Source organism: Haliotis cracherodii, unplaced genomic scaffold (genome assembly GCF_022045235.1).
Source record: "Haliotis cracherodii isolate W230 unplaced genomic scaffold, xgHalCrac1.p SCAF_2, whole genome shotgun sequence".
NCBI classification, from domain to species: Eukaryota; Metazoa; Mollusca; class Gastropoda; order Lepetellida; family Haliotidae; genus Haliotis; species Haliotis cracherodii.
In genome coordinates this window covers 31,505,369-31,531,350 of record NW_027266275.1, presented here as the reverse complement: position 1 = coordinate 31,531,350, position 25,982 = coordinate 31,505,369, and the positions used below count along the sequence as shown (strand labels likewise).

General features: G+C 41.4%; 1 protein-coding gene across 3 annotated transcripts; it reads left to right on the top strand.

Annotated features, from left to right (window-relative positions):
* Nucleotides 1-1,037: 1,037 nt before the first annotated feature.
* Nucleotides 1,038-25,628, top strand: LOC139467981 (uncharacterized). 3 transcript variants are annotated; one of them, XM_071249608.1, is made up of 15 exons: nt 1,038-1,424; nt 2,389-2,669; nt 4,133-4,287; nt 7,995-8,128; nt 9,119-9,272; nt 12,149-12,548; nt 13,355-13,657; nt 14,100-14,334; nt 14,964-15,178; nt 16,511-16,748; nt 18,161-18,363; nt 19,403-20,474; nt 21,409-21,529; nt 21,738-21,952; nt 24,133-25,628. In XM_071249608.1, exons 1-15 carry the CDS (start codon nt 1,121-1,123, stop codon nt 24,531-24,533), a joined length of 4,431 nt encoding a protein of 1,476 aa, XP_071105709.1. In that variant the 5' UTR covers nt 1,038-1,120; the 3' UTR covers nt 24,534-25,628. The 3 variants fall into 3 exon arrangements, with proteins under 3 accessions (XP_071105709.1, XP_071105708.1, XP_071105707.1); XM_071249607.1 differs by having other exon boundaries at nt 13,352-13,657; nt 19,406-20,474; XM_071249606.1 differs by having other exon boundaries at nt 13,352-13,657.
* Nucleotides 25,629-25,982: the final 354 nt, after the last annotated feature.

Genomic DNA, 25,982 nt, shown 5'->3' with positions numbered 1-25,982 from the left:
GATGGGGAAAGTATGATAAAGTGACAGGGAAAGTATGATAGAGTGGCGGGGGAAAGTATGATAGAATGATAGGGAAAGTATGATAGAGTGACAGGGAAAGTAAGACAGTGACAGGGAAAGCATGAGAGAGTGATGGGGAAAGTATGATAAAGTGACAGGGAAAGTATGATAGAGTGGCGGGGGAAAGTATGATAGAATGATAGGGAAAGTATGATAGAGTGACAGGGAAAGTATAAGAGAGTGATAGGGAAAGTATGATAGAGTGACAGGGAAAGTATAAGAGAGTGATAGGGAAAGTATGATAAGTGACAGAAAAAGTATAAGAGAGTGACAGTGAAAGTATGATAGAGTGATGGGGAAAGTATGATAAAGTGACAGGGAAAGTATGAGAGAGTGACAGTGACTGGGAAAGTATGATAAAATGACAGGGAAAGTATGAGAAAGTAAAAGGGAATATATGAGAAAGTGATTCTTGCTGATGTTAATGACACATAAAAGTTGGGCATTTGAACAGTAACTAAATCTCTGCTAGCACAAGGGAAATAACCTGTTAGAGAGTTACCATAATTTATGTTAGGGAAATACATATGAAACAAAACATGTTAAAATAACAAAACTACAAGTTTTTACTAATCATTCATTGTGCCAAATGACGGGTATGTTGTCCTTCTTGCAGCGACCTACAAGGAAAACAATTCTATACAACAAATGCTCAATCATTGTGTTATTCCATATAATTGACTTCTACACACATTATGCTCTTTACTGTATGAAAAGAGGTTTCTATATTTTACATTCTACATTGCTTTAAAACATCAAATACAATTGTACAAATATATAAGTATATTTGAATTCTGAAGATTACATATAATTAAAAAAATATACATATAGGGAGCTGGTGAGTAATGTCTAATGCGTATTTTTTTAGATGTTCGCTTTAAATAGCTTATGCATTTTTATTCCTTCGCTCCTACTTTTCACATTTCCCGGCCTAGAGGATTTTATCCGGGTCCTATTTCAAGATGGTGGTCGCTAGGCTGAGGCGGTACTGCTACCTCTAAAATTCGATACCCTTGAAAGAGTACATATTGGTAAAATTTGACAGAAGTATTCGTGCATCATGAAGAAGACCCCCAAAAAGGATGGAAGGGGGCATATTTTGAAAGGTCACATAAATTTGTCTACTGTTTATTTATATTTGAAGAGCGGTCAATATCCACCAGGATTGTCGGACTGTGACAAACGAGCGGTCAGGAAGAGAGCCAAATCATTCTCTCTAACAGGCGAGGATTTGTATTTCACCGAGCAGTGGAAAAAGACGAATGCCGAGGATGACAACGCCAAACAGACCGTGCCTCGAAAGGTCCTCATCAGCGAGGAAGAACGGCGCAAAACGGTGTTGGAGGCACATATTGACCCGGAAGGTGCGGTGACAAATCGAATCTGCTTCCGTTTTATCCGGGGGTCTGAAATTTAATGATGAACTGTGAAATAAGGTCACACCTCACACACTGACATTTGGCAGAAGTTGTTTGAAAATGTCAAAAACGCCAAACATTAAAAAAGAAACATCAATTTAACAGAATCAATGTAGATTCAATATGATGTTTTGTGAAGTTTATTATGTTGGAGAGTTTTGGTTTCCATTAGAGTGGAATGTACCTTTCATGCTTCCCATGATTATGAATGTGACTTACAAATTTTTTTTGAATTTCTAAATCACAAGGGAAATACATGAATTATGACACAAATAGAACAGAAAGAATTTTTTTTAAGCCATTAGGCTACATAGCATGCATAAGCGTAATTCAGTTAAACAGAACTACATTTCTCTATCTTGTAAAGAAATTGTTAGAAAACTCAAACAGCAACTGTTCTGGAGCTGTTCCTAAGATTGCTGCTATATTTTCTCTTCTGAAGTCATCTCCTAAACATCGCTGATGTATTTTACAAGTTTTCATGTACCACCAAGAGAGAAAGACTCTTTTAATTTCCTGATGAAAATGTTACCCCAAATATAACGTAATATATAGGTTGTACATATTGAAAGACCAAACAACCGCCCCTATAGTCAAGTGGATCAACCATCTGCCCTGAGAGTGGAAAGTCAGTGCTTCGGTCTCTGGCTGTTCAAACCTTGCCACAGTTTAACTTGGATACTCAACTCCGACATAGAATACTGATTCCAAGCTGACCAATCCTTGTTTTATAACCTCAATGCCAAGAGCCAGACAGTATAACATCAAATATAACGTCTATTGGTATGATTGGTTGTTAAACGCGTACTATATTAGAGCCATACTCTTGAATTTTATGTTAAACGTCATTTCACATCACCTGAACATTGCTCAAGGTTTAAACAGCATGAAGACTGACATTTTTCTTCAGGAACCCACTATGGTATTGAAAAGACAACCAATGCTGTCAGCAGTCGGTACTACTGGGTTGGTATTTCCCACATAGTTCGAGACATCATACACAACTGCCCCTACTGCCAAGCATCTCGCAGCAACGTCAACTTGTCCATCACACCCTCTCTGTCACGGCTGTTTGGCATCAAGCAGGACCCAGAAGACGGGGACAATGACGGCAACACCAGCATGGTCTCCAGCACACCAATGCAGCTGTTTCAATCCGACATGGAACCTGCCACTTACTTCTGGGAAAAGGTATGTCTGTTTTAGGGCTGGGATGGGTAACTCGGGTACCCGAGTCGGGTGGGTACTGAGAAGGAGCCGGGTACCCACAGGACTACCCGGACCCGTGGTTAGTCACGTGATATATTGTTTAGTGAAAATAATTATATAGAACTCTATGGTTACACTAAAGTCACTAATGTTCGCATTTCTTTCTGACAATGCACCCATTCCATCTGATTTTTCATATGGTTAGATATATAACTTAATTCAATTTCAGTGTATGAATGACCAGATTGTTTAATACTTGTATCTAAATACGTTTTGCCAGGGCTATGATAAAAATGTTCCCAATCGGACATTTTGAGACATCTCCTGAGACCTACAGTGGGTACTGGGGTAGGGTTGGGTAATAGGGTGGTGGGTACCCGGGTAGTAAATTTGGACTGGTCCCAGCCCTTGTCTGTTTTATCTGTGGCCGGTTCATACTTAGTAATAGGGGTGTTAGGTACTGTTGGGAATAGGTTCTAATTCCAGAATGATCATATGTTTAAGAAAGCAATCAGTGATTACTTAATAATTATATAATTATATCATGATATCAATCACTGGATTGTCTGGTGAAGTCTCGATTATTTACAGGCCACCGTCGATCCTCTAGTTGATATGCTCAACAACAAACAAACAAATATAATTTTGTTATTCCCCATCATTGCTATCAACATCTATAAAAAGCAACTATGCTTGTCGTAAGAGGCGAGTGGTCAGGTGGTCAGGCTCGCTGACTTGGTTGATGCATGTCATCGATCCCAATTGCGTGGATCGATGCTCTTGATGGCAATCACTCGATTGTCTGGTCCAGACTTGATTATTTACAGACCGCCGTCATATAGCTGGAATATTGCTGAGTGCGTCGTTAAACAAACAAACAAACAAACAAACAAAACGAATAATATCAGAACTTTTACCCCAAGGTGAGAGAGAGAGATAGTCACTTTCAAAGGGAGACAACTTCAGATAGGACAGTGCAATATTGTTCAGACAAGGAGAGGAAATGTTTTAGGAGACTTTCCCTGTATTCTTATTGTGAATAGACATGGTATACATCAATTACTGTCAGGATTTGTATGACAGGTTATTTCCTGGTTCATCCTATTTTGTTGTTTCACACAGAGTACTGCCTTAATATGTCAGGAGGATACAATAAAACTGTTTAATCAACTCACCTATTTTTCATATGACTTGAGTGTGGTGTTGAAGAACAAACAAACAACATCTTTTTAGCCTAGCCAAGACTTGATCACAGCTGTATTACTGCAGCAAAAAAACCAACATCTACTCTTTTATTCTTGATTTAATATGTGGATTATTCATGCTGGGAGGATTTTATCCCTGTGTCTGGTATGTTTGCATGTCAGTCCCAAATACTAGGCTGGATTCTGTGTGTGGTCACAGATGCCCATTGTTAACATATACACCACTCTTCTCATCACCAGGTGGAGCTGCAGATCCTCGGCCCGTACATGTGTGGGAGGCGGTGGGTGTATGTTGCCGTCTGCCTTGACATCTTTTCTCTGTGGCCAGAGGTGACCACACTGGCCGACAAGTCAGCACCGGCCATCACCCACTTCCTGCTCAACCTTATCTGCCGGTAAGTGTCTGCTCTTGACAGGATCAAAGTGGATAAAACTGGACGTATATTCAGTGGTTCATGGCGCCAGGTTCTCATTTCCATGGTGTCCTAGATAAAAACTTTGTATCTCCCTCCATGCTGAGCTATGTACAGGCATCAGGGGCACAAAAAACCGTTGTCTGAATCCTAGCCATGTCACTTAAAGGGGCACTGATCTAACGCCATTCCCCGGACTGGTTGTTGCCTTTGTTATTGTTTTTTACCCCGTGAGTACCCGGATGATACGCAACGCAACTGAGCGTGACCAGAGACTGGGCTACCGTCTGCAAGGACAGCTAAATAAACTTGGAGGCTGGAGGCAATATATTTTTACGCATTTTTGCATATAAACACTGATTGGTTAACTGTGATCTATAAAGATTCGACAAAGGGCGCATGTTAAATAATTTCTTCAGCCTAAACAAACAGACAAAAAGAACGGCGGAGCTCATCGGAAGTCGTCATTTGGAAATACCCCAGATGGTCATAGTTTAATACTAAAAAAAGTATCCATGCAGTGAAAGCATTTTCGGATTTCGGATTGCGTAATACGATTACTACTCCCTTGTTGTCATCCACGTTTTCTCGTATAACCCTACACTTGTGTATTTGTCGTCATTCACTTGATGCTCAGTTAATGAATTTATTACAGGTACAGTTAGTGGTAGCACCACTTAGATTACCTGACAAAGGTTCTCATTTGGCATTTATTGTGTCTGGGGTAATTATTCAATCTAAATCCAGGTTTGAAGTGAGGTTATGTAATATGCACGTGTCAGCCCAGCAAGAGATGAATGATCAGTTGATTTACTTTTTTTTTGTAAATCAACGGATCGTTCCTAGTCATCAAAGGATTAACAGAAAATACGTTGATTGATTAATCACTGTTATCTTGCACAGTGGATATGTCAAAAGTGAGTGTTTACATGTCTAGGTTTACTAAAACAAAGGGAATACACTCATATCATGGCGTGAAGTGCCGATGTAAAAACAACATACAATTTGTTCAAAGGGTTAACTGAAAATACGTTGATTGGTTGCTCATTGTTATCAAACTCAATGGATTTTTTAGGAACCGTCGACGTAATGAAAATAGTTGTCACGTGGCCTTTCTCAGCCGACCCTTGAGACTTGACACCCGAAACGATATATATCTTTTAGAATATTTGATAGTTACAGAGACACGTAACATCGAATAAGTTATTTTGTATAGCTGCAGACGAGTGGGATATTATTCCTTTGTGTGGATATTCACGGATACATTCCTCGAATAAGAAAGCTGCCTATTTATACACATAAATTTGGTAAGTTGTAATTATGGTATTTGCATTTTGTTTTCCTTCATTTGAACCGATTCGTTCTTGTTTTTCTACGTCTTGGTTGGGAAATTCTTCAATGCGCGATAGACGTTGTTTTCACAGGTCATTTCCTTTGTAAGCGTGTATAGATTACCGTCAATTTGTAAAATGTGATTCTCTCAGGCAATTTATAAAATGTGTAAATATTTCAGTCATTTTGACTAAAAAATCTGTCCAGATTGATTAAGACGATCAAAAGGGCCTACAAACATCACAACAGATTATTATGTAGGATTAGAAGCCAAACAACATAGAAATGTACTTTTCAACGTAACATTTTCAGTCTCTTGGTGATGACATTAAACATCAAAATGTTTGGATTTCGTTATCATAATAATACAGATGGAAATGTTTTTCAGTCACTTTGTAAAATAACTGAATATTTAGACGTTTAATAAATATGTTACACATTTTGACAGTAAAAAAATATGCACACTATAAAAAAAGCAATGCTCAGGTGAAATATTTACTTTGTGTTGCAAGTCAAAATAGTGTAAACGAAAATCGCAAAATTACCAAGCAAGTGACTTATCAAAACTTCGTCACCATTACCGATGCTATCCACAAAGATGCCTACATTTCCTAATTATCTCGAAAACTGTATTTCATTTTGTTGATCAATGTGACCATACGCTCTTATTACTACCGGTATCCATAGAGGTGACTAATGCGCTTACGAATGGCGCAACGGAGGTCGCGAGCTAGTCTAGATTTCTGCTCTACATCCGGGTACTCACTGGGAAAAAACAATAACAAAGGCAACAACCAGTCCTGGGGAATTGCGTTAGATCAGTGCCCCTTTAAGTTACAAAGACCCCTCAAGGAACTGCACAGAGTTGCATCCCTTAGCTGTGTCAAGATCTGCAGTTAGGCTCTAATATTTAATTTGCCCTAATTATACAGCCAAAGCTTTTTGTGATGTACTTGGATGTGTCGAATTCCCGGTTGTCTCGAACTCAATTGAGGGACCCAAGTGTCCAAATTAAGCATTAAACTCCCCTGATGTCTCGAACCCCGGATAACGCAACCTTTTTCCCAGGTTCCCACGAGTTCAACACGAGGTTCGACTGTATCTTCTTTCAGCACCATTTCATGTTTGTGGGTTTCACAAAATTGGTTATGCCTGTATAGACATGAGTTAATTAAAATGACCACCATTTTAAGAGTGACAAAGTAATTATGATCATGATTAATGTTTATGATCGGATTGAAGTCATGTTACAAGAAGAACTAGTAGATGGTCTGGTAAATTGTCATGCATGTTTCACTTCTAATTCTATGCATTCACTTTATGCATTATGCATGTGTACTTTGTTTTGATCATGTTTATGAACAATAGAACTGTCACTATCATTGTTTCTCCTATTTGAGAAAAGTATCTATGACAAAGTATTATGAAATAACTTCTGATGAACCATTACATGAGAGTATATATCATACTCTTTATCCCCCGGGGATATAATGGGAAGGGATGTAGTAATAGTCTGTTCCTCCATCCATCTGTCCTACCGTATTTTGTATCCATGACCTATCTTGAAAACTGTGAAAGATTTGTCATCCAAACTTGGTACATGACATATTAACCAGGGGTTGAAGTAGTGCGGTTTGCTTTGTTCTCAAAACAAGTGTCAGAGTTTTTTTGTATTTCCTGATTGAAAGTATGGATACATAAAGTCAGCATGATACACCACATGGCCCGTGGCTTTGTATCATGGTTAGATACTAAGCTGTACATACTGAAGCATTAGTGTCTTCTATATTGAAAACTGGGATATAGTAATAGTCTTGTCCGTTTGTCCTTCTATCCTTCCGTATTTTGTTTCCAGAGCGTAACTTGAACACCATGAAAGATTTTTCATCTAAACTTGGTACATGTATAAACCAGGGTCTGAATTGGTGCCTTTTGCTATTGTGGGGGCCAGGGGGATTTGTCATCTTCTGATGACTCTCGTGTCTTTCAAAGTATGGAAAGTATGGGGACATAAAGTCAGTATGATACACCACATGGCTTTGTATGATGGTTAGATACTTGGCTGTACATACTGAAGTAGTATTGTCTTCTATATTGAAAACTGGGTATAAAAGCTAAGAGTCAATATGCTGACTTTAATTTTTGTCATAGTATGTCCACAGTAAGCCTGTGTTACATCAGTCATGAACATTTCAGCGTCAGGTTTAATCATTAGCATGATTATTATGACATGTGCTTTGCATGGATTTTTGTTTTCTCACATTGTTTTAATCATATTCATGATGTGAGGACAATATGGATTTGTAGCTGATATTGGCAGTATTGGACGTTGACCAACAGTTTGACTTGTTTTTCAGTTATGGTGTGATGAAGAGTGTCATCCTGCGGGAAAATGACTCCACAAAGTTCAGTGACGTCCACATTCGATCTGATCTGTTGAGCAAGGTCGGCATTGAGATAGACCTCGAGAACTTTGTTGTTACCGAGACAAGTGAGTAACAGTGAGATTCTCTAACCCATGTAGACTGTATGTCCATGTGTGATGCTGTATGTCCATGTGTGATCCTGTATGTCCAAATGTGATCCTTGTGTTTTAGGTAACCATGGTAACCTGACCTATCCATTGTTTTTCTTTTGACCCAAATGCTTTTGTTACAGCTATAAACAGCTGTCTAGGGCCCCATTCCACAAAGCGATCATAGCGCTATGACAGTCGTAAGTTTATTTTAAAGTATGGGAGTTACGATCGCCTAAGCACTACAATTGCTTTGTGAAACACCGGTACAGAAACACGTTATATATTGGGTAAACATATAGATGATCCTTCAAAATATTGTTACTGTGGCTGTTTTGACCTACAAGTTCAAGAAACTTTGCAGTTATCGTCAGGCTAAATACGCCATCTGTGTTAACATTATAAAAAGTAGAAGGAAACAAAACCAAACATCCGACCTACTGACCATATATCTGTTGGGGCCATTCTCATGAACACATTTCATCTTGTTCAACATGTTCTATTCAATGTGATTTTATTGTGTGTTTTTTTATATATATTTTACAAAAAGTTATAAAATCTTGTTCTAAAGCACCACACTGCTTAAGCTTTGTGTGAATGTAAGGACTACAAGAATATCCAAGTTTGTTCAAGTCATTGCTGTTTACACTCAACATCATTGTCCTAAACAATGTAGCAAAAATACTTTCTTTTTTCAGAACCATTTGCTCCAAGTTTTCATTGACTCTCTGTAGATATTTGTACCAAAATAAGGTTGAAGTGTCATAAACTAAGTCAGGAGAGCTACAGGGCCTTGTAGCTCTACTTTTGGAATAATCAAATATTATTGACCCTTCAGCACTGTTGAGCCTTCTTATTGGAATTATGTTGTGAGATCTCATGTAGGCCTATACTGTATACTTGTGGAAACAGCCACATTGCTTACAAGTCATTAGTATTTAACATATGTTCACTGTATGTCTGTAGAAGAGGTATGGGAGGACTTGGAAAACTCCATCGCAACATTCATCTCAAGTCAGCCCGATTCCTGGAGCCAGTGCCTGGAGATTTGCCTGATGCCACATCGAGTGTCTCGTCCCCAGAGGGCGGAATATACCCCAGCTTACCTGGCACATGGAAGGTAGGTAGAAACATTGGGGACAATCAGGTACATGATACGTTGTAGCTGGATCACGAGGGGTACATGGGGATTTGTGCGTACCTCGTTAGGTTTTAAATCACTCGCCTCCCGCTTGTGGTATAAAACCAAACACGGGACACACAAAACCCCATGTACCCTGAGTGATCCTGCAACAACAAATTTATCTTACTGACATGTTTTAATATGACATTGGAAAATAATTCAAACAGATTCAAAATTGATAGAAAACTGCTGTTCATTTGAGCTAAGGTGAGCATGTGCTATATTACATCCCTTGACTTGGAAAATGCATGCAGCTTTTTGCTTTGAAAAGGGGCATTAAGGATTCATTCTGCCTCTCAGAAATCCATGTGCAGCCTGACTTGCTTGTGGCGGCGTATAAGAAATTTATTACCCCGCTGAGAAATTTATTCCCCTCCAAGGCAGGATACACAGTACCATGTGGACCTATCAGATCTTATCATGATAAAGGGTTTTATCATATTATGGGTAGGTTTCTTGGCAGGATAAAGCCAACGGATAAAAACGATATCTGTTGGGGTCATATGCGGATAGAGATGCAAATATCAAAGGTCAAGTAGGAATACTTTCACTGTTTATAAACAAACTTGGCATCACCCTTGTCATTCGGCGATCAAGTCAGAATTAACCATCAGGAATCTGGCTGAGCTACAGGGATATATGCGATCATTATCAATTTATTACCCCGCTGAGAAGTTTATTCCCCTCCAAGGCAGTTAACACAGTACCATGTGGACCTATCAGATCTTATCATGATAAAGGGTTTTATCATATTATGGGTAGGTTTCTTGGCAGGATAAAGCCAACGGATAAAAACGATATCTGTTGGGGTCATATGCGGATAGAGATGCAAATATCAAAGGTCAAGTAGGAATACTTTCACTGTTTATAAACAAACTTGGCGTCACCCTTGTCATTCGGCGATCAAGTCAGAATTAACCATCAGGAATCTGGCTGAACTACAGGGATATATGCGATCATTATCAAAAGAACAGTCTAATTTACTGAAAATCAGTATCTAACTGTGATGTAGCTAAGGCATTTTATAAGTTTGGGCAACTTTGGAGATATAAATTTTGAAACAATTTTGCGAGGGCACGAGGCCTAGCCAAGCGGGATCAGTAGTCATATCTGTGCTTGTAGACCTCTGCGGCTTGAAACCTCCACCACAAATTAAAATAGTTGGATTTTGCTGAAATATGTTTGAATTGTTACCTTGTTTCGTTTTGTCGCTGTGTGTACATCTGACTACACTTCTTAAAGTTATAACAGGACAGACCGACTGTCAACAACGTCTGAACGTGGCCGTGATGTCTCATAGACTAGGGTTAGGGTAGCTTCCCTTTGACAAAGGGCAGTTACTCTAGCGGACAGACCGATGGATTGCCGCGAAAGGCAATTAAAACAACTGTTGTTTTGCGTATATGTTGCTTCGCCACTGTATAAGAGAGAGATTTCAATTGGAACTATATTCATGATATTGGCTACTGTCACTGTCCGACTGACACATCACTTACCCTGTGACCTAATAACTATAAATGCGCGCATTCCAGGAAAACTCACAATGTTTCGGTAATGTTTGTGAGAGAGGGAAAGCGATTTTAAAGCACAGAATTAAAGAATGACATTATATGATAAAGAGGTTATCACGCTTGTGTGTTTGGGGATGGTAAATATCCTGCATTAGGAATAAACATTGTATTTAGCGAGCCTTGGCGAACTAAATACATAGTGTTTATTCCTAATACTCACGTGATAACCTCTATTTACGCGATGCACAAATGTATGTCCAGTTTGCACAAATGTTGAGATTGGATGCAGAAAAAGAATATACTGCATCCCAAGGGATGAACAATAATATTCCTTCTACTTACAGCACATAAATAACAGTTATGGGTGTCATTTCATCCATCAATCAAGACCATTGTCCACATCATCACTGATTCATTCTCGGGTCTTAAGTAATGATCAAAACGTAAAGTACACTACACCTTTCCACTACTTTACAGGACCCTCATGTTGCCAGCAAGGACCCTTAAAAATAATAATTGCGGGTCCCCTGGATCCCCCCTTTTGTAAGTCCAGGTAAAACCCTGGGTACATACAGATGCATATGTAAGCAAGGATTATATCCTACCTAAATATTATCCAGGGGGAAGTTTTACTCTAGAGTATAGTATACTACCTTAATGCCACACTGGTATGGGTTCAAATTCACTGGAGAGAATCATCCTGACACTAGAGAATTTCATCCTTGGATGAAAAATAGGGTAGGATAATATTCACTCTTACACATACAATGGTATTAACAAGCTTAATACCGAGAAAAAAGGTTCTACATATTTTCCTTAGCTGTATTTTGGCTTTTCAAGTGTATTAATATACACACACAAAACACTGAAATGCACACAAAATTGTCTCACTTATCCGGATAATAAACTTCCGCTGGTGGTAATCCTTTGATTCGTGAGAAGTCAGTTAACCAAGTGACACTGAGTTACGTTTGAGACGAGCTTGTTTATTGTACATACATGTAATCCGCTTCGATAAATATGGCGTCTGTGGAGGTCAGAGGTCAAAGTTGTTGAAGTATGGCCTGTCAACCAGCGAAACGTAAGCGACACGCAGTGACAGCACGGGAAAATAGGGAAATTTGTCTCTTTAAGGAAAAACACCCGTTAGCAAGTAACTCATCCAGTAAGAAGCTGGTTTCAGTTATACGGAAATTCGTTTATACGGACGAATTGTGAAATGACGCAAGTGTCCGTATAAACGAGGCACGTCTGTACATGTGTTTATGTGATCACACAATATTTTAATCCCCTGTGTTTCAGGGAGTTTCATATGCCTGTGGACCTGTCTCACCAAGATGCCAACTCATACATAGAGGTCAACACAACAAGCAAGCAGAAGGCCGAGACCACCGCCACGCTCATGGAGGTGCATTCTGGGTACAAGGACATTCTTCGGAATGTCAACGCTCATCACCGCGTGTCATCACTCGGTGTGGGCACAACGCCCTATGTGGCGTGTATCGAACCAGGACATTCATTCCCTGTGGTCAAAGTTGCCAGTGTCACCTTGACGGGTGATGAGGTGGAGAAGTACAAGCAGAAGGATGCCAGGTCACTGCCGAGGAACACCCAGGTGAAGACAGTGTCTGTTACTCCGTCCAAACCCCTGGAGAAGGGTCAGAAGAGGCTGGTTGTTGTGTCCGTCATGGAGAAACAACTTGTGAGTAGTCCATGAGTGAGTGAGTGAGTGGGTGGGTGAGTTTGAGTGAGTGAGTGAGTGGGTGGGTGGGTGGGACTTGAGTAAGTAAGTCTATTTTCGTTTATCTTATATTTTTGGGTGGGTGGGTGAGTGAACTAGTGAGTGAGTGGGTGGGTAGGTGGGACTTGAGTAAGTAAGTCTATTTTCGTTTATCTTATATTTTTGGGTGGGTGGGTGAGTGAACTAGTGAGTGAGTGGGTGGGTAGGTGGGACTTGAGTAAGTAAGTCTATTTTCGTTTATCTTATATTTTTGGGTGGGTGGGTGAGTGAACTAGTGAGTGAGTGGGTGGGTAGGTGGGACTTGAGTAAGTAAGTCTATTTTCGTTTATCTTATATTTTTGGGTAGGTGGGTGAGTGAACTAGTGAGTGAGTGGGTGGGTAGGTGGGACTTGAGTAAGTAAGTCTATTTTCGTTTATCTTATATTTTTGGGTAGGTGGGTGAGTGAACTAGTGAGTGAGTGGGTGGGTAGGTGGGACTTGAGAAAGTAAGTCTATTGTCGTTTATCTTATCCATGTGAATGCACGTCACTATATAATTGCAATAATTCCAGGTTAAAACCATTTTCACCTCACATGTCCTTTAATGTGATTGGGACATTTTGTGTGTTCAGAGGGAGAAGGGGCTAGTACAAACAGCCACACACGCACACACACAAACACACACGTCGCTACATAAATGAAATAATCCAATGTTAAACCCCATTTCACCTTACGTCAATATGTCCTTGAACTTTGAATGTGATTGGGCTGTTTTGTGCATCAAGAAGAAGGGTGAAGACGTGGGGACGGATGCAGCTGGTGTAAAGATGGAGCAAGACGGCAGCGACATCGATGACGGGGCGTTGTCCACCCATGACATGGACCCCGACTACGCCTCCACCCCTTGCTTGAGGAAAAGTCGCAGACAGGACAAGCAGACGTCGCTGCTACACTCAGACAGAGTGACGCGGAGGTCGGGCAGGAGGACTGTGCTGCCTTCTGTGGCGAAGGCTCCAGTAGAATCTCAGATGGTGATGGACCATCCTGTGGACAGAGTGTGCTCGTCAGGGATGCATGGCTTGGGATTTGGGGTAGGTTGTTGAAGACGACAGACAGCTTGCTATGTCATGACAATGAGTGGCATCAGCAGTATCCACAATAATCCATAATTCATTAGAACCTGTTAGGGATGAAGCTAGACATGCTTGGTGGCCAATATTTGTCCCAAAGTAGGAGACGTCAACTTTCTACTGCGTCACAGGCAGCATGGGTTTTATACTCCCCAGGGACCGGAGAATGAAAATCGAGTGAATACTGATCCGTTGACCAGGGTAGTGCTGTGAGCATGCCTTAGTTAAGTATACAGTATACACAGGCAGTGAAAAATCTGAAAGGTTTCTGGAATTCAATCCCATAATGTCTTTCAACCAATCAGATTGCAGCAGACACTACCGTTTGTTTTAAGTTTGCAATTTTCCCTGACTCACTACTCACTCACTCACTCACTGACTGACTGACTTACTCACTCCTCAGATGGAAGACCTTGATGCCTATTACTCGGCCCTGGAGCAGTACAAGGTCAACGGCAAGTACCCTGACGGGTTTACCATCCACCAGAAACGTGTCCTGCGCAAGATCAGCCAGAGTTACTTCCTCCTGGATAGTGTGCTGTACTACCTCCAGGGGGCCAAAGGGAAGAAGAAAGTTGTGATCAAGACGGCAACACAGAGACTGGCACTGCTTAGACGGGCTCATATCTCCGACACAGGTAATGTTAGAAATATCTCCGACACATGTCATGTTAGAAATATCTCCGACACAGGTAATGTTAGAAATATCTCCGACACAGCTAATGTTAGAAATATCTCCGACACAGGTAATGTTAGAAATATCTCCGACACATGTCATGTTAGAAATATCTCCGACACAGGTAATGTTAGAAATATCTCCGACACAGGTAATGTTAGAAATATCTCCGACACATGTCATGTTAGAAATATCTCCGACACAGGTAATGTTAGAAATATCTCCGACACAGCTAATGTTAGAAATATCTCCGACACAGGTAATGTTAGAAATATCTCCGACACATGTCATGTTAGAAATATCTCCGACACAGGTAATGTTAGAAATATCTCCGACACAGGTAATGTTAGAAATATCTCTGACACATGTCATGTTAGAAATATCTCCGACACAGGTAATGTTAGAAATATCTCCGACGCAGCTAATGTTAGAAATATCTCCGACACAGGTAATGTTAGAAATATCTCCGACACATGTCATGTTAGAAATATCTCCGACACAGGTAATGTTAGAAATATCTCCGACACAGGTAATGCTAGAAATATCTCTGACACAGGTTGACTGATACTGTAACGTCTGAATTCATTGTAGGTTCCCATGTGTGTCGAACAAAAGTGATTGACCGACTTGATTCCTGGAACACATATTGGAAGGGTCTGACGTTAGACTGTGAAGCATTTGTTCGAGCGTGCCCTTCTTGCCACCATGGCAAGGAGAGGACACGATCAGACCACAACACGACAGTCAGAAGGGCAGACGGCACCACAGATGAAGATGACCTAGACATTGATCTTGATGTATCAGGAGTAAGTAGACAGGATAGTGGTGTCAGCTAGGATATGTGTTAAAAAAATATTAAAAAATATATGAAGTTAAAGTGATTTCCTCATCCAAATTTCGTACCTCTCAATTGAGAAGGGCATCAGTGGCACAATTCAATGTGCATAGTTGCGTCCCATTTGGCTGTGAAAGCTGTGATCGTGGGTTTAAATCACGGTTCACATGTCCTGTAAGTAAACAAGTCTGGAGCAGTAGAGAGAGTGAGAGAGTGAATGTTGTTATTAATGTCCTGTAAATAATCAAGTCTGGAGCAGAACTGAGAGTGAGAGAGTGAATGTTGTTATGTATGTCCTGTAAATAATCAAGTCTGGAGCAGAACGGAGAGTGAGAGAGTGAATGTCGTTATGTAAGTCTTGTAAATAATCAAGTCTGGAGCAGTAGAGAGAGTGAGAAAGTGAATGTCGTTATTAATGTCCTGTAAATAATCAAGTCTGGAGCAGTACAGAGAGAGTGAGAGAGTGAATGTCGTTATTAATGTCCTGTAAATAATCAAGTCTGGAGCAGTAGAGAGAGTGAGAAAGTGAATGTCGTTATGTAAGTCCTGTAAATAATCAAGTCTGGAGCAGTAGAGAGAGTGAGAAAGTGAATGTCGTTATTAATGTCCTGTAAATAATCAAGTCTGGAGCAGTACAGAGAGAGTGAGAGAGTGAATGTCGTTATTAATGTCCTGTAAATAATCAAGTCTGGAGCAGAACAGAGAGTGAGAGAGTGAATGTCGTTATGCATGTCCTGTAAATAATCAAGTAGTGAGCAGAACAGAGAGTGAATGTCATTAGGCATGCCCTGTAAATAATCAAGTCTGGAGCAGTAGAGAGAGTGAATGTCGTTATTAATGTCCTGTAAATAATCAAGTCTGGAGTAGTAGAGAGAGTGAGAGAGTGAATGTCGTTATTAATGTCCTGTAAATAATCAGGTCTGGAGCAGAACAGAGAGAGAGAGAGTGAATGTCGTTATGTATGTCCTGTAAATAATAAAGTCTGGAGCAGAACAGAGAGTGAGAGAGTGAATGTCGTTATGCATGTCCTGTAAATAATCAAGTCTGGAGCAGAACAGAGAGTGAGAGAGTGAATGTCGTTACGCATGTCACACATTGAGGTTGGATTATTCTATTTAGACTAGAGGGGAGCAAACCTCAATTCACAGGTATGCATTGCCATGTACAGCACATTGTGGTCGTGACCCAGTTGCTTACTGCCCCTCTGTGTGGGTGATGTGGACTTGGGCATAGAAGTCCACATGACCCTTGAGGAGGGCAGTAACTGCACATGAATGCCTGGTAATATAGAGCTGTCTGTCAGGACACCGATGATGGTCTGGAGGAGAGCTATGACGACCTGCTGGAGTACCTGAAGAAGCAGAAGTATCCCCTCAGCTGCAGCAAGAACTTCAAGTGCAATCTGAGGAGGAAGAGCAAGAGCTTCGTGCTGATCGACTCCGTGCTGCACTACGTCTCCCGACACAGCAGCGAGGAACAGCCAAGACGTGTACTCATCTCGGAGGAAGACCGGACCCAAGCCATCAGAGAGGCCCACTCAGGTGGGAAGCATCTTGTTTTCAAGTCATATCATCCATTGCTTGATTTAGCTCTATAAAACATGCACCAGTGCAACCTATTATTAAAAAATTCAACCTAATATTTATGTCTAAATCTTTCAGGTTTGTGTCAGAATCACCCTTACAAGTCCATACGACAATGATCCTTGAACACATTCACTACCTGAGCTTTATTTACCTGACAACATCTATAATCCTTGTGTGATGTGTAATTTGTCATACTTTTGGGGCTTGATGTCATCCAACTGTGGGTACTTCAAGATTATGTGCACTTTTCAAGTAGGGTGAGGTTTCAAATGCTGAATTCAGGAGGGTTAAATCTACAGGTAACCTAGCTCTACATTGAAAACACAGTATGTTTATCTCCATTCTACCATGACTAAATAAAACGCGGACTCTTTGGTGTTAGCAAATATATTGAGTGAAGCGGCATTTTGAGTGGGTTGTCAATCTGAATTACCGAATCACCGACAACAGTCTGTAAACAAAACATGGTGCTGTATATACTCAAGCAGTTTGTTTACACCGTAATATTTCACTTAAACGTATGACAGGCATTGAAAGCATATAAGCACGGTAACTTGGTAAGCTTACAAGAAGTGGGCACCTCTAAATAAAACTAAGCATGCTTTCTAAAGCTTCGTTCCACACTGCACGTCACCATTATGACGTCACAGTCGTATTTAGAAAAGCGCCAAATTCCAAGCTCTCTGTTGTCCCCAAAACTTAAAACACATTGTCTTTGTAGATTTCTACCATGGTTTCTGCATGAGATGTATTGCCACACATGCTTTGAATATTGAAGTAACTGCAACTTTGCATTTTGTAACCTGTAATTGTAGATATATAATTATTTAAATATGCCTACCGACAAGGACTGATAAATGTACTATTCGATGAATGTTAGTTTCTGTGGTGATGCGGCCGTCAAACCAACTGTGTCAATCAGAGGGGGTTTATTGTGATTTAATAGCCTCTGATTGAGCAATCAGAATCTAGTAATTTCCAAATTCATGGTAGACTATAAAATAATCTGCATTTACTATCGGATTTCATGCATTTTGTTGTTCCACATTGTTGTTCATCATTACTGTACTCCATGAAGTTCCGGGCTAGAGTTGATCTTCAGCAACCCATGCTTGCCGTAAGGGGCGACTAATGGGATCAGGTGGTCAGGCTGATGGATGTCTCCCCAATTGCTTTTTTCCAAGCTCATGATGTCAATCACTGGAATGTCTTGTCCAGACTCAGTTATTTACAAACCACTGTTGTACAGCTGTAATATTTCTGAATGCGGCGTTAAACAACAAACCAACCAACCAACAAATACTTTTGTATTTTCAGTACATCACACATATTTTTTTAATCCGAAGTGTTGTATGTTCATCCCTCAGATCAGCACTATGGTCGCAACAAGACATACATGGTGGTGCGTGACAAGTACTACTGGAAGGGAATGATGGAGGACATCACCAACTTTGTGAAGAAGTGTTGCCAGATGGAGGTACGCGGCCACGCTACGGAGGAGGAGCTGGTGAGACGCAGGACGCACATGACAGACAGGGTCAACTGGTTCAGGGAGAAGATTGCCAGTCAGGTGAGTCACATGACCCTCTGGTGTCTTGATGGTGTGAGGTGAGGGGAAATCATGGAAATAGGGTTTAGAAATAGGGAAATAGAGACGTGTGCATGCATTAACTGGTTGTTTGGTTCCAGATTTGCAAGGATTAGACACTTTTAAAGAATTCTATGCTTGCTTGACCTGATTTTGTTGTGTGCAGCAGAATGTGGTGCATATTGTGTTGACCTGATTGTGTTGTGTGCAGCAGGATGCGGTTCATATTGTGTTGACCTGATTGTGTTGTGTGCAGCAGAATGTGGTGCATATTGGGTTGACCTGATTGTGTTGCGTGCAGCAGAAAGTGATGCAGATTATATTGACCTGATTGTGTTGTGTGCAGCAGAATGTGATGCAGATGATATTGACCTGATTGTGTTGTGTGCAGCAGGATGTGGTGCAGATTATATTGACCTGATTGTGTTGTGTGCAGCAGAATGTGGTGCAGATTATATTGACCTGATTGTGTTGTGTGCAGCAGGATGTGGTGCAGATTATATTGACCTGATTTTGTTGTGTGCAGCAGGATGTGGTGCAGATTATATTGACCTGATTGTGTTGTGTGCAGCAGGATGTGGTGCAGATAATATTGACCTGAATGTGTTGTGTGCAGCAGGATGTGGTGCAGATTATATTGACCTGATTGTGTTGTGTGCAGCAGGATGTGGTGCAGATTATATTGACCTGATTGTGTTGTGTGCAGCAGAATGTGGTGCAGATTATATTGACCTGATTGTGTTGTGTGCAGCAGGATGTGGTGCAGATTATATTGACCTGATTTTGTTGTGTGCAGCAGGATGTGGTGCAGATTATATTGACCTGATTGTGTTGTGTGCAGCAGGATGTGGTGCAGATTAAATTGACCTGATTGTGTTGTGTGCAGCAGGGTGTGGTGCAGATTATATTAACCTGATTGTGTTGTGTGCAGCAGGATGTGGTGCAGGTTATATTGACCTGATTGTGTTGTGTGCAGCAGGATGTGGTGCAGGTTATATTGACCTGATTGTGTTGTGTGCAGCAGGATGCTGATCTGTCGGGGGAGAACGTGATGCAGATCCTGATGAAGACTGAGCACATGGAGACGGAGGAGGTGGACAATGTGAGTGTGAGTGAGGTGGCTGCAGTGAAAACCCTGGTTGATGTCTCCCAGACTCACGAGGTGCACAAGGAGATGGACACACATGGTGACCGTCCTTCCCACACAGCTGATGCAGCTCAAGGTGCAGCTGGAGCTGGGGCTCTGTTGGACAGGAGCTGCCGCGAGGCAACATCTCAGCAAACTGAAAGAGATTTGCCTGTTGATGAGGCTCGTGTTGAACAAGGAAATTTTGTGATAGATGTGAAGGTGTATAGTGACGAGATGGATTCTGAGCGTGCAGGATCTCACAGTGTTGTTGTGGAATCAGTGGAGCCAGGGAAGGGAGTTCCCCAACACATTCCGTCCAGCCAGGAGGCTACCTTGGTGGTGGACGTACAAACCCCCCCAAATAGTATAGTTAGTAACTCTCAGGGATTGGACCAGTCCTCATCCCCATCCACAAGTGCTATGATTCGGGAACAAGGAATCCCTGTGACAACTAGTCGGCCGTCGCCAGGCAGGGTGGATATGGTGATGGTGCCATATGATCAGTGGAACACTCCCGACCTGAAGATGCTCAGTGACAGAGTCCGGATGTCCAACCCAGGGGAACGTGTCAGTGTGGAACAAATCCAAGACCAGGAACAGTCTGTGATCCTGTCCAAAGTGAACAATGCAACTATGAGTTCTGGGAATGCGTTCGCGGAGCTTGTAAAAGCCACAGTGGGGGACCTGGCTCAGGAGGACACAGTGGAGAAAGTTTTGGAAACTGCATCAGCGGTTGCTTCCATCCCTGATCCTTCCCCAACAGGGGATGCCCAGATGGAGGTGGATGAAGAAGAGGAGGAAGAGGAGGAAGATGACTATGTACAGGAGGAAGATGAATCTGATGCAGAGAAGGAAGTCAAGGATGTTGATGCTAAATCGCAGGTGACGTCAGTTCCGAAGAAAACACCCAAGTTTAACTGTGAAATCTGTGGCAAGGAGGTCAAGGGGGAAGTTACTTTCAAAAGTAAGACCTTTTTCTGATTTCCTGTGATTAGTATTAGTGATTCGTGTGAAAATGATGAAAATAATGACAATGATTAATATTTACTGGGACCGATGACAACAATTGTCCACTTGTATCATGTATAGTTAAATCATGTGTATTGCACTTGTCTCCACACAAAAGAATGTTCCAAGCACCTGACATTTATCCTTGGTCACTGTATTCAAAAGCATTCATATTACATTCTCAGCTGCCTACAAGGTTTAAATTCATATACCAATCTACCAACGGTGATTACGGGTTAGAATTGCTTCTGAGCAACCTATGTCAGTTAATGGATTGGGTGGTCAGACTTGGTGACATGGTTCATCACCACAAAGGGAGGGAAGACATTTTGGTTTGGGCTTGCCTCCTGTTGGCGTCAGATTTGGAGTGACCATCCTATTCCGATCCACATCTTGAAAACCGTTCAATATTTTTCAACGAAACTTTGCATATTCATGATATTCATTGCTCATCATCTTAACTGGTGCCTTCTCTATTTTGAAATTTTCCTTAATTATATTCAGATATTTTTTTATGTTTCAATGGAGACAATTTCAACTCAAACAACTCTTGGCTTCATTGCCGAGCCCTAACTCTCAAACTAATGAATATTTTTGCATGGAACTATACATGTGCAATGACCACATGCTCTTCTATTGTCTTTTCAAATTTTTCAATTAGTAATTTTTTCAATTTTTGTGCTTCAATGTAAACAATTTGGACAGTCTTTCTACTAAGCATAAAGCTATGGATTGTTCATTATAGGTACAGAAACAGCTTCAACTAAAACAGGTTGGGGGAGATATCTGTTGTTATGAGTGAAAATACATTCTAGTTTTACTTGACACTGGCTTAGGGCTAGTGGCTAAAGTGGCCTATTCACTTACCCTGTTGTATTTTGTATCCCCAGTGCACATGTACAAGCACACCGGCATCAAGCCCTTCACTTGCGAGATGTGTCCCAAGAAGTTCAGCAACAACAAGAGTCTGCGCATCCATCTGCGGAAACACACGGGGGACACTCCGTACCTGTAAGTGTTCATCACGTTCCTGTAACAAAACACACGGGGGGCACTCCGTACCTGTAAGTGCTCATCATGTTCCTGTAACAAAACACAGGAGTTGCTGAAGACCTATTCTACCCCGGAATCTTCACGGGTCCTGAATGCATAGTAGTTGAACTATCTGTTCGGCACACAAGTTGTGACATGCCATGACCTATCTTCTCTTGTTTCACAGCTGTAATCTGTGTGGCAAGGGCTTCTCCCGAGCAACATCTCTGCGGTACCACCTGAGGGCTCACGAGGAGGGAGGGGGTGTACCGGTGTCGTGTGACGAATGTGGACGGGATTTCACCACGCCAAGTCGACTGGACAAACACAAAGCCTGCAAGCATCCAGTTGAGGCCCCAGTGTTCCAGTGTGCGGACTGTGGCAAGGTGTTCACTGCACAGAGTGAGTAGTACCCTGCTTGACATTAGAAAGAATGAGATGAGTCAGTACGCACAGTCTTGCATACACTGTTCCTCCATCACCCTTAAACCACCTCTGTGGTCTTGTGGTAGAGCGTCCGCCCGGAGAGCGGAAGGTCCGGGGTTCGATCCCCGACCACGTCATACCAAAAGGCGTTAAAACATGGTACTTGTTGTTACCCTGTCTGGTGCTCGACATTAAGGGGCTAAAACAAGGACTGGTCGGCTCGAAGTCAGTATACTGTGTCTGAGTGGGGTATTCATGTTAAACTGCGGCATGATATCTGAGTGAGCTAGCACTATAAATCGGCATCAGTCCGGACTAGTACAAGCAGCCACACACACACTTGCATGCATGTCGCTATATAAGTGCAATAATCTTGGACGCGACGTTAAACCCAATTTCACCTCACCTCACCATCACCCTTAAATAGATACATCTATTATGTTGTAGTGATGCGTGTCTAGTTGTCGCTTTGTGTTGTTTGTTGTTAAACACTGCACTCAGCAATATTCCAGCTACCGGTATATGATGGCAGTTTGTAAGTAATCGAGATTGATATCGTAAGCAATGATCCATGTCATCGGGGAACAAGGATGCTATATCAACGAAGTCACTGATCCATTTAGCTGACCCTTATGACCAGCATAAGTTGCTGGAGACCTATTTTAACCAAGAATCCCCACAACTGGTAACTTGAGCAATGATCAGGACTTGATTTAGCTCTATAAAACATGCAACCTATTATTGAAAAATGCAGCCTTATATTTATGTCTACATGTACCAAGTGCATGTAAACAAAAATAATATGTGTCCGACTAACCCTTAATTGTTCTCACAACATCGAAATTGAACACAAGTCCTCTAAGCTTTTTTTACCATAATATATCACTTATCCTAGTGTTATGCATAATTTGCTTTGTTGGACTTGACGTCATGAAACTGTAGACACTTAAAGATTGTGTGCACATGTTCCTGTAACGTTTAACAGCAATACGCAGTGCCGTAGCCAGCCGGGGGGCAGGGGGAGCAGTTGCCCCACCTGGAATTTTTATAGAAAACATTTTTACTTGTGAAAGTTAACTTGAATAAGAAATGAATAATCTTATATATATATTGCCCCCCTGTCAAAAAAAGTTAACTACGGCCTTGAATACGTCATTTATTTACTGACACTGGCAGGAGACCGGCCTCTGTTTGAACTTTGATAAATTTATTGAACCATAGTGCAACCCGTTTTTTTTCTGGTGCAACCCAGTTTTCTCTGGTGCCACTAGGTTTTCATTCCAACATGCACCTGGTACAAGTTAAATCCAGTTCCTTAAATCAAGCCCTGAATGATTCATGCCATCAGTGTAAAAAATAACACAACCAGATCACCGGAGCAGGGTGTCCATGTTAAACCGAGGGCTTGCGCTATAAAACCAGCATCAGTCCGGACTAAGTCTAGGTGCCAGACATACAGACAGACACACACGTCGCTATATGAGTGCAATAATGTTAAGACCCATATCCCACACCTTTGGTGGGTTTGAAGTATTGCCCTAATTGGGGATCTATTCTGACTTTAAGTCCCCACTGGGGTCTCAGTGCTGGACTGCTACAGTTCACAACTGTTTCTGTTTACAGAATCAGACCCAACCTCCCCCTACAACTACCATATTCGACGTAATAAGCACCTGGGGCGCTCTCAAAATTAAAATAGGGGGCTCTTATTAGAATATAATTTTGATGAGAAAAAAAAACAGAGCTGAAAGATTTCGTAGTTTATGCTGACAGCCTGAAATGATACAAAAGAAACGTATGTGCGTATCATACACGACAGAGATATTTTCCAGAATTTAACTGCCCATAATTAAGGATGCATATAAAACACGAGTGCATATTATACACGAATAAATAAGTCTTGTTTACATTGATCAATCGGAAGGGGTGCTAATTGGGATTTTCACTAGCCAATATATTAGCAAATATCGCCGTAGGCGGTTATTAGAGCGGGGCACTTATTATGTCGAATATTAATCCTAAACAAGCTCAAGTTTGTTGTTGCATATCATGGATCAGCTCCAACCATGAATAGCAAAGATTCAGTTCAGTAACTAAGTGACATCTTTTCATGGATTTATTGTTTCACAAATGTATTGTGTGTGTTTTTGATTCAGGGAGCTTGAAGCGACACATGGTCTCCCATCAAGGTATCCGCCAGTACCAGTGTGAGGTTTGTGGGCGGGGCTTCTTCCGCAAGGAGTACCTCAACAGTCACCTCGCACAACATCCCGAAGCCTTCGATGTCCACGGCGGCCACAAGATTCTGAAAAACCGCCCCAAGAAGAAGCAGGTTGTTGTTGACCTTGACCCCAACACAGGTTTACAGGTCCAGTCTGTGGTACAGGTGGCAGGGAATCAGCCTGCGCCCCAGACGTCCGACTCAACGGCGTACGTGTTTCCTCAGGAGAGTGTCCAGTATGAAGTGGAGTGTCTGACGAGCGAGTCAACTCTCACAGAGGCCGACCTCAAGGCCATCCACTTCCTTGCTCAAGCTAGTATACATGGCCAGTTCTGAACATCAGAAAGCCAACCTGCAAACTACTTCTGACAATCAGAACATCAGAGTAACCTGCTGCGGAATAGTTCTGAATGTCAGAAAACCTTGCTGCTAACTAGTTCTGAATGTCAGAATACCCTGCTGCGAATTAGTTCTCAATGTCAGAACGCCATGCTATGGACTAGTTCTAAACATCAGACGGCCAAGCTGCGGAGTAGTTCTGAACATGAGAACGCCATGCTATGGACTAGTTCTAAACATCAGACCGCCAAGCCGTGGAGTAGTTCCGAACATGAGAACGCCATGCTATGGACTAGTTCTAAACATCAGACCCCCAAGCCGTGATGTAATTCTGAACATGAGAACGCCATGCTATGGACTAGTTCTAAACATCAGACCGCCAAGCCCTGGAGTAGTTCTGAACATGAGAATGCCATGCTGCAGACAAATGGCACTGGGTTATGGCAAATGGCACCTGATAATGATACTTATCATCAAAACATTGTGATACTGTGATTAACTTGGTCAGGAGTTTATAATCTGTGTTTGCATGCATGTTTTTGAAACATGGTAATGATGATGATGAAATGACCATGATACATACAAACCATAGGATCTCCAAAGTGTTCTGAAATTGCATGTACAGTGTATATTACACCGGACTGATGGGACCAGTGATGACTGATGTGCTTCACATTTAATACTTGATTCACAGTCAACATGATAATCATATGAAATAATCACAGTAATCAAAATAATATTGATCAACTCAGATGTCTTAATTAATATTATATTTGATCATGATGATGATCATTGTTATCATTGCCCGTGTACTATGTCATTTTCCTGCCGTTTTGTTTTTTTTGGCAGCGAAACTCACCAACATTTTATACCCTCGAAACTTGCGATTGTAATCATGATAGTACTACTACACAGTTTAATCTTCTTACATGATACATGATGCCTCGCTACGCTACCTTTGGGGTCCAAATAATTGATGAGCGTTATATAAGTGTATCAAGTGAAGAGATTGTTACCCATGAAACAAGGGCTGGTCCGAGGGCCTGCATTTACATAAGACTTACATTTCATTACGTTGTTTGTGATGTTGAATAAAAATATGGGCTACCATCTTTCAGTGGTAATGTGACTAGAGTCTTTTATCCCCATCAAATAGGAGAGAGATTTATACATGAAACGAGGATGGCTTTGTTATTGTTCTACAACAGATGCTCATACATTCAAGGCCATTTGAAGCAGTGGATTGTGGAGATGACATCACATGATCAGGTCACTGGTAGACAATGTCTTCAGCACCTGTATTTCAAAAGTTTCCGGACTGCCTCCATGGTCTAGTGATAGAGCGTCCATCTGGACATCCCCGGCCAACGTCTGCCTAAGATGATACTTGTTGTTACCCTGCCTGGTGCAAAGATTGGAGTCAGTATTGTGTCTGAGTTGGGTATT

What these genes read in the sequence shown, in the direction of transcription:
- LOC139467981 (XM_071249606.1), top strand. Translation starts at nt 1,121, where the DNA reads ATGAAGAAGACCCCCAAAAAGGATGGAAGGGGGCATATTTTGAAAGGT. An exon ending in CTTTGTTGTTACCGAGACAA is followed by an intron (nt 8,129 to 9,118) that starts GTGAGTAACAGT and finishes GTATGTCTGTAG; the next exon opens with AAGAGGTATGGGAGGACTTG. An exon ending in GGGGGAAGTTACTTTCAAAA is followed by an intron (nt 20,475 to 21,408) that starts GTAAGACCTTTT and finishes TTGTATCCCCAG; the next exon opens with TGCACATGTACAAGCACACC.